Source organism: Podarcis pityusensis (assembly GCF_964106645.2).
Source record: "Podarcis pityusensis genome assembly, chromosome: 6".
Lineage (NCBI taxonomy): Eukaryota > Metazoa > Chordata > Lepidosauria > Squamata > Lacertidae > Podarcis > Podarcis pityusensis.
In genome coordinates, this window is record NC_138030.1 from 64,081,172 (window position 1) to 64,094,704 (window position 13,533).

At 39.5% G+C, this 13,533-nt stretch overlaps 1 protein-coding gene across 2 annotated transcripts in view; it reads right to left on the reverse strand.

The window, feature by feature from the left end:
* The window catches only part of NEGR1 (neuronal growth regulator 1), a 466,181-nt gene that overhangs the window by 104,501 nt on the left and 348,147 nt on the right, over positions 1–13,533 (reverse strand). For both annotated transcript variants that reach the window (XM_081008954.1, XM_081008955.1), the window contains exons 5-6: positions 8,520–8,640; positions 3,322–3,473 (exon numbers count right to left, since the gene is read on the reverse strand). In XM_081008954.1, coding sequence (XP_080865080.1) covers positions 3,322–3,473; positions 8,520–8,640 — 273 coding nt within the window. The remainder of the gene's footprint in view (positions 1–3,321; positions 3,474–8,519; positions 8,641–13,533) is intronic.

Sequence of the window (13,533 nt, forward strand, 5' to 3'; positions counted from 1 at the left end):
CTTTTGCAGGGGAACAAAACCTTAAAAATATGCAGTAGTATTTCTTAACAAAGTTCTGTGTACTTTTACACACCCCTGATCCCAGGGTCATTATTAAAAGATCAGGCAGGCTCATGTTAACTATTTAATAGGGATGGGTGAATCTGTCAATTTCAGTTTCTCTAATTTTCCAATCTTAAATTCAGTTCTCCACATTTACATATCTGCTTCTGATTATTATTATTTTTAAATAAAAAGTCCTCATTCACCAGTCCAATCCCTGAGGCTTTCAGGTGAGTCATGGTTTGTGGTTTTTTATGGCTCAGACAGACAGCTCATATTCACAAGGAGCTGTGTGTTAAGAACTGTGGGCCCAATTTTATGGAATTCCCTTCTAGTTGACATCAGAAAGGCCCACTGTTGAATTTCTGCTGCTTACTGAATACTCTTTTTTTATTTAAGCAGGCTTTTAAATTCCATTCTTATTTTATAGTTTTAACTCATTTTCAGAATTATTATATTGGGTGCCCTGTGCACCACTTGGAGATAACTTAATATAATGCACTTCTGAATGTTATTTTCACTAACAGGTGCATTTATACTTACACTTTACCCTAGTGTGTGTACACATTACTTGGCTGGAGACCTGCACTGCAAAATTTGGAGAAGTGTGAATTTTAAAGAGTAGTTTTATTTCAGTTTGTGTATTGCTTCAGAAAGTGAAGACTAGGTAGGTTCACCTTTAAACGTGAGCACAATCAAATCCATCCATTCTCTACTATGTTTAAATACTGCTATAGATAAGTAAAGACTGGTTTTGTTTTAATATATTCACTTGGTTACTTATCCTGAACTAACCATACTTCAACTAAAACTCTTGAATCAGAAGTTGGTTAGCTAAACAAGGGCTCTTGATTCACCTTTCTCACATTTTTGTGTGTGGGTATATGAACAATAGCAAAACTGTTGTCTTTTTCTCAGTTCCATAGAGAAACAAACGTTCAACAAACAATTCAAGGTAAGTTGCAAAAGGGTTGTGTGACCAATAAGACAAAAGAGTGCATCATTACAGCAATGACACCAACTCTTGACTTCTAATTCATCATTATTCTTATCTGTGACAAATACTTAATGTTACAAGACCACACAATGTAAGCATAGCAGTCTGTAGTACTGTACGTTGCTATTTAAGCAAACACAAGTATGAGTATTTCTCTTTCTGAACATATTTCCAAAACAAATATGTTCCTTCATGAAGGGGCATTATGGTGCCCCTGAACAAACTAGTACTACAGTATAGATCAGGGGTCCCCAACATGGAATCTGTTAGTGGACATTTGCCCATAGAAGCTTTTCCTGGTGACCATAGTGCCTCCCAATGATACCAGGCTTGAAAGAAGCATTCTGTTATAGCCAATAGAAAAGATTGTGGTGTGTGCTTAGTTACTTCTATGTGTGGTGACCATGACAGTTTCTCTGGTTTGCAGATGTCACCATGGGTCAAAATGGTTGGCAACTGAAGCACACTTTTCCTGTTACTCTGCCCACTCTAAGCAATGCACCCATGTTTCACTGCTATGAAATGAATTGTAAGTTCAAAGCAACTTGTATCTGAGCATGGGTGTAGCCAAGGGGGCGGGGGACAGGGGGCTGCAAACTAAATCAATAAAAATACATAGCAAGCTGAGGTTCTGCCCCCCACCGCAACAAAAGGCCTACCCCCCTCCAACCAAAATCCTGGCCATGCTCCTTGCGTCCAAGTCTAAGTTTCAAGTCAAACATACAAACAAGTTGGCATTCCTAAATATACGGCTTGTAAATCAATCTTGCTCATTTACATTTTTCACTCTGAAAGTGGTTAAACACTGCAAGCAGCCCTGGGATCACATTACCTCCACTACTTTAGTACCTAAAGTTGAGAAAAAATGCAATCACTAGAAGTCTTCCATACATATCCAAATCCTTTTTAAGGGACACAAATATAAAGTTAATTAGCAAGGATTCTGCAATAGTGGGAATTTTGCAAAAGCGGAGGTGTGTTGTCTTCTACATTTATAGAATCAGTTGCTCCAATGCTATAGTAAGGCTTTGTTACAGAACCATGATAAAATCGTTATGTCTTCACACACCAATTGCAATCCTGCAGGGGAATGAAGATAGCTGGCCAACAGGGGCTCCATATCCTCAGTCAGTATTGGCAGCTTTTCTAATTACTCCATTCCAGACACTCAATTATTTCTTGTATCTTCCTAATGTATCACCAGTTCTTTATTTATTCATGAACATTTTAATTAAGAAATCAAAGTCTATTTTTTTTAAAAAAAAATAGTGAGCAATATTTTTTGTCAGATTCTATTTATTGTAACACTCGATAAAATATGTCAGTGAATTGCTCATTGTCAGCTAATTGAATCCTAAAAGAATTATGCATGGCGTATGATATGGCAAACTTCTACAGCTCCCAGAACGCACATACCCAAATAAATAGTTCATTCCTGTAGGCAAAACCTTGTGGCAATCTCATTAGTATATTGGACTCGCTTCTTAATTGTATATGTCACAATTGTTCACCTGAGCTCATGAGACGGCTGCAAACTATCATAGCCTATTTGCATAGGAACCCCAGTAAGTTCATATTCAACGTCCTACATTAGAGAATGATGTACAAGCCAGAAACTTTCTCTCATACCTTGGGATATATCCCATACATGTGACAGGTGTCAGAAACGGAACACACATGAAAGAACATTAGGACCTGCAAGTAACACACATCAAACAACAGTCTTTCAAGAAATGAATTAATCTTAAGTAGGAACTGATGGCAGACACTGAGGCCTACTCAAACTATTAAAACTTTCATTTGCTTTTTCATGTGCCCTGAAATTGTGCTTTGCAAAGCACTTCATGAAACTGGCCAACCTTTGCCTATAAAATTCACTACTGGTTGATATGTATGGTGAACTCCAGAGTAAGACTTTTCCATGAAACGTGGTGGCACTTGTCTTAGCCATACTCAGCAAAAGCACAACTCACCTACCAGGCCATGTATGATCCAGCCCTAAGACTGAGATTCCTCCTGCCCAGGTCAGCCCAGGTGCAATGTTCTTGCACTCTGCTTGAACCAAATGAAGCCAAACAATCACGAAACAGACTTGTTGTATCCTGGGTCACTTCAACCCAGACCTACCGCCAAATGAAATGCATGTGAAATTGTTCAGAGAAAAATGTGGGAGTCAACAATACTTTTCAAGAGATCATGAAGCAGGTGGACCTCTTCAGGGCAGAGAGGGTAAAAGAAAAAGCCTAAGCAAGAATACTTTCCACCATCTTTTTTTGACTTACGGTTAAGAAGCAGGCTGGCATTGGTTGTGCCTAGTTTGTTGGCAGCGACACATGTGTAGTTTCCAAAATGATCCTCCGTCACATTGTTGAAATTTAAAAATGATCTTGAACTATAGCTTTTAATAGTAATCCCTTGCTGTCCATTGATCAGTCTAGAAGGGAGGAAAAGGGAAATATTCAATTAGAAGGCATAGGCAAATATATTTTGCATTTTCCTCTCATGTGGATGGAAAACAATAGTTTTTACCTGATTGGGATGGAGGAGTGAATGAGATAACATGGACAAGGAATGGCAGTGATGCCATATTGGGTATATGATGGTGTTTGCCACAGCAAAGGGCTTTCCATTTTTGCTCGAAAATAGATTAAAGGTACCTTTCCTTTCCCTACCAATTGACAGGGGGCAAGCCCACTTGTGAGTAGTGAAGGTGGTATGGGGGAAACGCCATAGGTAAATAGTCTGGAAAGAGATGCTCAGTTCAGGGAGCATTTCGTGGGCAATCAAGAGAAAAGCTGGCAAACGACTTCGGCCCAAGAGCTCTGAGTAAGGAAAGGCTCTTCTTGCTTTCCTTGGGCATTACAAAGGGAGTAGGGAATACTGGCACCAACAGGAGACAGGACAGGTCAAAGGGCTTCAGGTGAACTTGTATTCCATAGCAAAGCAGGACTGATACCAATAGTCTTACGACTAAAAATTTGTTCCAGTTCATCAAGATGATGATTTGGAAATTAAGAACTCTCAGAAGCCCTTGTTGCAATGGATGTGTGTGTAAAGGAAGACTGGGATTGTATAGCTGCATTCAGCTAAATGCCTGCATACAGCCCACATGGACTCTTTGCATATGATCAGTAACCCTAAGAACCATTATAAGAGCCATGCAAGTCTATGGCAGCTTTGGGAACTGAACCCATATGTCCACTGAACATTTATTTGTTGATTTGTTTATGATGCTCTCAACACAAACCCCTGCACCATCAGGAAAGTCTCCTTTTACCTGCTTGGTTTAGTTAAACTTTGTTCCATTTTACACACATCAATAGCACTTGCCCAAGCCCAAATGCTACTTCTGCATATGCAAAATGTTGCTCTCCTCTCCAAAGAACAGCATGTGTTTGCATATTATTTTAGACTGCACTGATTCCAGACATTTGGCTTGACCCCCAACGCCAGCACTATTGCCAGTATTGGTGCTAAGTTCTCTCTCCACCACTGCTCTTGTAAGCCCTTTCCTTTCCTCCCATTTCTTTTTATTCCTCCTACCGATAGCCATCTGAATCAATTGGTGTGCACCCATCAAATGATCTTGAAATACACATCTAATATAACACCATTACTTCTTAAAAACAGACCTGGTAAATGCAAATGATCCACCATCTTTTTTTGTCATCGACTACACATCATAATGGATTTTTGCACATCATAATGGCTTTTCCTTAGTTCTATGAATTGCTCACTTTTTCACACTAAATGAGCAGCTTATGAAAAGCAAAAGCCCATTTAAGAAGGTCAGGAAGCAGCCAGGTACATTTTAATCCCAGCAGAAGTATATTAATCCCTGCACAGCAGTATATGGTGTGTACTGCGACTAGACCTCAGCCTTATGTGTGTTTATTTAAAGGTAAGTTTCACAGCAGAGTTTTTTTTCATTCAAGCAAAGTGAATGTAGTATTGCATTCTAAAGAGATTGTACTCTCTCTTTTCATCAAGAGCACATATATTATCCATAGAAAGCTCACTCGCCCCTTTCTGTTTTACTATAGGGAAATTTTGCAGATTCACTTCTTTAAAACGATAAAGAATCAAAGTTGCTCCTTCCTATCACTTGCTACGCAAAAGGGAAGCAGTATTTTCTTTAATGTAACTTTCTGCTTTAGTGACTGTGCTTATTTCCGCTCTTCCCCCGCTTTCCTATCCTTGCGGAAGATTGCTTGTATCGGACTGGAAATACAAAGAAGTTTAGCAGGCAAGTAGCTCTCTAGAAATGTGCCCCCAGTGCTGCAGAAAATTTTGTGTACAGAAAGCTGTGGACCGGAACAGAGAGGCCAATCTTCCACTCAACAGATCAATGCATAGCACGAGTGTCCAAAGTTTGGGTCTGCATACTGAGGTGGAAGAGATTTCCAGCAAAGGAGAAAGCTTCATGTAACAGACATGCTGCTCCATCTTGGATTGATCGAGAAGATTTCCTTGACTCCTTTATTAGTTCCACCCTGGACTTATTAGAAGAAGGGTGAACTCTATCAACTCAGTGATCCCTATTTCTCAGAAAGAAAAATATCTGAAGAGATTATTTTTTGATGAAAATTTTTTTTTTAGACTTGAAAAGGACTGCCATTTTACCAAAAAAAGGTCTGAATATTCTCTGCCAATTCTTCCCACAATGCCCTGAAATTACACTACATCCAATGCATTGTGGGAGATGCAAAATGGTGGTTGGATGGTCAATAGAAAAGTTCTGGTATGCTGCTTTCAGTGGCCACAAAATATTTGGGTGGGGGAAGAAAGAAGCTATGCCACAGCTAATGAAACCACACCTGAGTCTTTGGGCCCTCCTCCCAACAAGCTGTTGTGTCAATTTTGCCACTTGTTGAGCAGTGTGAAGAATTTTGGGTGGCCAATTTCGCTCAGCTCTTTTTAAAGCCAAATTTAGGAAGACTCCATCAGTCAGAAAAGTGACATTTAGAGTCTTCATATGACCAAAGGTTGAGACTTCTTGGCATAGGAATTTCCAGAAATAGGAGCAATTGGTAAACACTGTGGATAATTTGAAAAATATTTTTCTCTTGGACTCATTTATTTTCAGAACATATGTAACCACATTCAGAAGTTGGATAGGCATAGTTAAATGTGAAAATACTTAGCTATGCTTGATTACTCGGGGAATTGCTTATATTTCATCCTGAAAGCAGAACTCTTGCCTATATCAACAAGTTACCATTTAATTTTGATATATTGAGGCAGCACATCATAAATCTGGGAGAGAGGTACAATTCCCTCCCCAGCATTCAGCCTCAAAATACATATCTATCATTATTAATAGTATAGCTGCATATTGATGATTTAATATTTTACATTACATTAATGCTCCTATTTTTTATTTAATCAGTACACAGCCCTGCATATAAAATAGCATTTGGTTTAGTCATCTCAAAGCAGTAGACAACACACTAGTAGGAAACAAATAGTCCTTTTCAAAACCCTGAAGCATGAGTTATTGCTGCATTAAGCAAACATGAACGTTTAGGAATTATAGGTTTGAATAATTATCTCTAGAAACCTCACCTTTGTTTAATCTACTTTTTTCTAAGTGATTTACTTTGAGAATTCAACTTCACTTGCGTAATTTTCAAGTGTTTGAAGCTGTTTAATTCATTTTGACAAAAAGGGATGGAAACTCTCAGTTTCTTTTCACTACTGTGGTACAGCAGCAAACCAAGAAAAAATAAATATATTAACAAGTTTACCGAAGTCTAAAATCAATTCATATTAAGATGATTCATTCACGAATGCTGAAGTGTAAATTAAGCATTCAGAAGTACTTAAGAGCAAGCAATGAGTAATGATAAGACAAACATAATTGTGAATATTGAATACTGATGCTACTTGATTAGGATCTAGTATATTAGTTTTTATTTTGCAAAAGTTTTATATACTGCTTATTCAAAAAATCTTAAGCTGCTTACATAAAATAGTATAATATTCATTAAAATAGCAATAAAAACAGCTTTTAAAACAGTAGAAATTATTATTATTATTATTATTATTATTATTATTACCACTGCCCATCTGGCTGGGCTTCTCCAGCCACTTGGGGAAGGGGGGTCTCCAATACAAAAACATAACAAAACGTCAGACATTAAAAGCCTTCCCGATACAAGGCTGCCTTGTTTGAAAATGCTACTGATTAAGGGCTAATTGCTTCTAAGGGCTAATTAACATAGAAGCACTAGAAATATCCAATATCATTGGAATTATCACAGGGAATTTAAGGCTGATTTACTCCATATCATAGAATTGATCTACACCGTATTGAGACTATGGTTTACTTAAGCTTTCTCCCTGATATGCTACTTTTTTTTTTTACATTCAATGAGCTTTCTAAAGACATGGAATTCAGATATGAACCTTCTTCAGCCAGCTGCAGTCTGGTGTTATAAACCAAATTTAAGTTTGCTGAGTCTGTTTTAATGCATACTTTTTGGTCACCTCAAGGTCACAAGGTACTCACAGGTAATTCTGAAACCTGCCTTCTCCTGCATCCCCACTATATCCAGACAAACATATCCCAATATAAAATTACCTAATTATACTTGCTTTAAATTCAGATCAACCTCTAATTTAAAAGTGTATGTTTTCTATATGGAACACATGAGGAAGAAAATGCATAGGAAGTCAAACTCCCCTTTCTAAAATTTCATCCTTTATTTTTGGAATTTCAGATTATCTCCTCCCCCCCCACCCCCAGAACACACACACACAGCAGCCACTTTGCAGAGAGGAAAAGCATAAGGAGGCAGCATTTATGTTCTGTGCATGTGCGTGTGTTATTTACACAGAGGAATTATGGCACTACAAGATTTAACTCGTCCTTCAGAGACAATGGGAAAGACCAAGCTGCAGAACAGCACGAATCAGCTTCAGCCCTGAAAAATATCTATATATAGGCTCATATTTGAATACATTAATGATATTATAATATATTAGACCATTATAACAGTTGTAGTCTTTATTAGGCTATTTGAAATGTACATTTTGCTTGTTTCATGGGTTTTAATGGAAATAATATTTTAGATTCAAGCTTTTGTGTTGTCTCGTTCATGATGCCTAATTTGCAAGAAGAATATAGTTGTGCTTAAACAGATGCTGTGCTGATCATAAATATTCTATTTATGTAGAATGTCCAAGTATGCAAGTTGCTTTACAGTCTTTCTCTTGGTAATCCTAACAGAGTCTAAGATACAGTAACCAACCTCTGTGGGCTCCTCTACCTGCATTACAGCATTACAGCATTACAGCAACACTCCACTGTATACCAGATATTTATGATATTTGTGGTGGCATAATTGCATGATATCAGCAATGCAGGCAAGTGACTGACTGCTTCCTGTGAGGAGCCAAATTCTGATTCATTGCCCACGTAATATACAGATCCTAGAGCACATGTAAGAATGAAAGCAGGTTTGACAGTCAAACTTACTTCCTTTCACCTCTGAACCATTCAAAAGCTGGGGAAGGAACACCCGCACTTTCGCATCTTATGAATCCACTCCCTCCAAGCGTCACTCCACTCGATTTTATTTCCTGAATTGTTGGGGCAACTACAAGGAAACATAAATATTTGTTATTGAAAGTTGCACTCGTCACAAAGCCATGTAAAACATGTTGATCCCTGTTACATTTCATTTCCTTGTTGCTCAAGCGGGCAGTATCATCCCAAAATAATTTAAATTGAAATAGTACTAATAATCTAAAACACTTCACATAGTCATGTTCTATTCACTGCCACTTCACCCTTCCACCTCACCATCCCAGAATGATGTCAGGTGAACAGCGCAAGCCCACCCTGCTATCAAACGCTGCTTAGATAAAACCATAGCATTGGTCAATCCAGCTCATCACTGTCTATTCTACCACTAAGCTATGGTCCTTCCACATAAGTGACTTAAACAAATTGCCATATTTATGTGAATCTAATGTGCCATCAAATCTAATGCACTCCTCAATTTTCAAAACCTTGAAACCAAAAAAGGATTTGCTGGCACCATCAAATCTAATGACATAATTTGCCTCAAAAAGGTGCAGTCAAGTAAATACAGCAGTGATGGCCAAATTTGGCCCTCCAGCTGTTTTGGGACTACAATTCCCATCATCCCTAGCTAACAGGACCAGTGGTCAGGGATGATGGGAATTGTAGTCCCAAAACAGCTGGAGGGCCAAGTTTGGCCACCACTAGAATACAGTAAGCTCCACTATGTTCATTTACTTGCAACAGTTAGAAAAAATGTTCTAAGATTTTTAAAATCCATGTTTAGGGAAATACATTTCCCAATGAATACCACGAAGAGACCATTCTCTCTCCCATAATTTATTTTATAATTTCTGTTTAAAATATAATGTTTGTGTTCTGCAAAATACTATCTAAGCAGGACTCAACTTATAAATACAAATTCATTTTTCCAGGCTACATTCCCATTGATATAATGTTATTGTAGATGTGTGAACTTATGACTCCTCATCATTCTCTTTCTTCAATAATCACACCTATCCTTCTGCTTGTCATGTAAAGAGGCTATAATCTTTTATGATACCAACTATTCCCAAAGAAGAAGAGCTGTATTAAAGAGGGGATTCGTCAAGAAGCCTGGTCAGTGTCTCTATGGTTTTTATATGTCTAGTGGAACAACAGCAAGTAAATCATGTTCAGATTCTTTAAAGTATATAAGCAGGAGGATTTTTAATGTGCCCAAGCAATTCTTAGAAACATTGGAGGCTGGCATTAAGTGCTTTCCGCAATAGTCCAACATTACTGATTATCAACTGAAAGATACAAGCTACTGTGCCCCATGATATAGTTTGAAGGCACATAAGAGCTCTGTCTTATCGTAGCTAAGCAGGTCTGGGTCTGGCCAGGGCTTGGATGGGTGACTGCCTGGAAAATACATGTACACCATCTTGGGTCCCATGGTGGAAGAAACGCAAGATATAAATGGAATATTAAAAAACAAACTAACTGCTGAACATGACCAACTATTGCAGTGCGCATGTAACCAACTGATATGCCGGTAAGAGATATTTCCCTTTCAGGGAGACACGTAGAGCAACTTTGTTTATTGAATAGCCTGGAGACAACCCAAAATACACTTTGATAACCCAAGTGCTGTGTGCACAATTCAAGACTGCAGGATCTAACTACTTCTCTTTTCCAAAGTATCTAGTGAGCAGGGGTGCCAACTTGAATAAAATATTGGGGGGGCAGGTAAGCCCCGCCCCACATAATCAATCACAGGACACGGCGCGCGCGCGCACACACACACCATTTGAATGGCAACACCCATCAACTGGGGGGGGAGCAACCCCCTCAAATATTTTATGGGAGGGGCAAGGGACATTGGCCCCTAGCAGTTGGCTCCTATGCTAGTGAGTTTGAACAGCATAGACAGTGGGGTGTCGTGGTTAGAGTGCTGGACTAGGACGAGGGAGACCCAAGTCCCAATCCCTGCTCAGCCACAAAGTTCATTGGCTGACCTTGTGCCAATCATCAACCAAACCTACTTTATAGGGTTGCTGTGAGGATAAAATGGAAAATAAGGCACCTATGTAAGCCAAGCATCTTAGAGGAAAGGTAGGAGGATATCGGTGTAATAACTAGATAAAGAAAAAGGTTTCCAAGATGCACTGATGACACAATATGAATAAACTATACACCCTAACGAAAGAATTTTAATTAGAAAGATATTGACGAATTTCATATAATGACCGATTCATGTTTATTTTTGAGGTAGTAAAGGATAACTTTCTCCCCCACCTACCATTTTACCATAGGTGCCATTTCTATTAAAAACAACAGCAGCTCAGCTATGAAAACTAACTGCAGGATACATCTTCATATAACTACCATTTTCTGTTTGCTTTCGAAGTTTTAGGCCCTAAAACAGTTCTCTCCAAAAAGGAATATGCTTGTCCTGAAATCATTCAAGAATCAATAAGCTGCTGCAGATGATTCAAAGCCTATTTTCCTCCATTATCCAGCCACACATCTCCATGTCCCCTTGAAATTATTTAATAAAGAAAACAACGCCTTTTCATTTATCAGCCCACAGAATAGGGATGATGTTGATCAGTGCATTTATTTTAATATAAATTCAATAACACATTTTCCTCATTTGAATAAATATATAGCATTTATAGCATGCCTACTCCCCATTCACGGCACCTTAAATCCAAGGATATGTGTTTACCATTCTTACAAAAGTGAGCAATAATTAAGACTATGGCGATGATGGTGCAAAAGAGCACACAAGGGCTCTTATTTTTCTAATAATTGGAGGGTATATACTTATTTATTTGCAGAATTAAGTGGGCAGGCAGGTTCAGAAGATGTGCTGCAACTCACTGCAGTTTTCTGTTTAACATGACTTCTGAAAGTACAGGCACTCCTTTTCACCTCACCATCCTAAAATATCCAACATTATCTTGCAAAATAGTAGAATGCACTTCCAGTAAAGCATGTAGAGCAGTGCTGGAGAATTGATGCTGGACCAGTGGACCATGGTTAAGTTCTCAAGAATCACCTGATGTATAAATGTCCTTACCATAATCAGATTATTTTTGGGGAAGGTTTGGGGGAATGGTGAAAGGCTGGGGCATCAATTTCAGACCAGACATTTTCACTGGGAGTTTTTAGTGGCGCTACTTCATAGGCCAGTATTTTCTAGCTTTTTGTAGGACCCCCCCCCCAAAAAATGTGAAGCCCAGTTTTGGAAGGGGGGAAATGTTTTCAGGCTTCCTGTAGCATTTTGAAGAGAAAAGTTCATGTGGTTCATAAATAGATCTATTTTCAAAATGTGGTTGAAATGACTAGAATTTTATGATGCAGAACTGTTTGCAGGCTTGCAAGAGCTAATATTGACTATTTACTTTAATGGAGAGTCATCAAAGACTCGCATACCAGTGTATAAATGACTTTAGGAGTGTAGCTAAATTCCTGGCTAGATTATTGGTAATGTTACTAGGCTAGCAATCTGAAACCCCTGTTGCTTCCACTGATGTGTAAGAATAATTCTGGAGGAAATTACACCTGAGAATATCTGCTGCTTTGTGGTTATTTTTTGTTTGTTGGTTTCATTAAGACCCTTAAAAAATAGTGCTAGAAAAGTTCCAGTTACAACACAACTCTCTCCTTACTTTAAGAAATAGTTATTTTGTGTGTCTTGTATGAACCACAGATATACGCTACTCCCCTTCTTTTGCTGAAATTTGTATTGCCGAGCCCCCCTCCATGAAACAGAGCTCCTGTTTCTCTGAAAAAAAGTACAAGAGAAGCAAAAATATCATGGATCTCCCACCACTGCTTTTGTATGCTGAAAAAAGCATCACTTCTGAGGCAGCTGCCAAAGACCAAACAGGTAGTGCCCCAGGTGCAGGCTGCTTAAATGGCCAGGGGGCGGACGCGAGGGAAGCCTCCCCACTCCGTTGGTTCCATCCCCCAGCACAGGCCAAGTCCCAGCCTGCATCCCATTAGCCAAAACAGGATGCAGGCCAGAATCCGGCTCCTGATAGATGGCGGGGGCTTATGCACCCTGGTTCCCTTGTCAAGGCCCCAGTGGAGCCTCTGCCGTCCTGCAACGCTGGCACACCAAAAGGGGTGAGTGGATTTGCTGGAAAACTGGGCAACCCATGCTGAAGCAATGAGTCATTCTGAGAGGGGGGTGGGGAACAAGAACATACAAATGATGTAGATTGACTAGGTAGTGGTTAGACCACTTCCAGTTGTTCTGTGTAAATCAGAAGAATAGAAAAATGAAGTTGGGTGCACTGTGCCCAAGACCTTCTGATGGCTGTTAACTAGCATTGTGGAAGAAATAGTGGCTTGTGGCACCTTGCAATGGGTGGTCCTTTGGGTCAACAATTTCAGCAGTGTCCTGTGTAATGCCAAAATTTGACGCCCCCTGCCTCTCATGTTCTAGTCTAAATAATAGGTGTGGCGTGCCCAAGGCCAACATGACCAAACTGGTTGTGCTCTTCTAAATCTGCATCTGACCCAGCAGCTAACTTGCCAGGATGTAGGCACATAATTCCACAGTGCTGTTTTCTTAGACCAACCATGCAAGTAGGAGCAGAACCACCATAAAACATTGCCTCCAACTCCCAACCCACAAAGAAAGGAGGATAACATGGTCAAGGGTATCAAAAGCTGCTGGGAGATCCAAGAGCAGCAACAGGGTCACACTACCCTTGTCTCTCACATGAAGGAGGGCAAGCAAGGGCTATTCTGTGCCTAAAGCAAGCCTGAATCAGACTGGAATAGTTCCGAGCAATCCATTTCCTCTTGACTCCTGAAGTGCCTGTGGATAAATTGCCACAACCCTCTCAAGCACCTTGCACCAAAAGTGGGTATTAGTGGCAGGGCAGTACAGACATACCTTGGAAGTTGAACGGAATCCGTTCCAGAAGTCCGTTCGCCTTCTGAAAAGTTTGGAAACCAAGGCGTG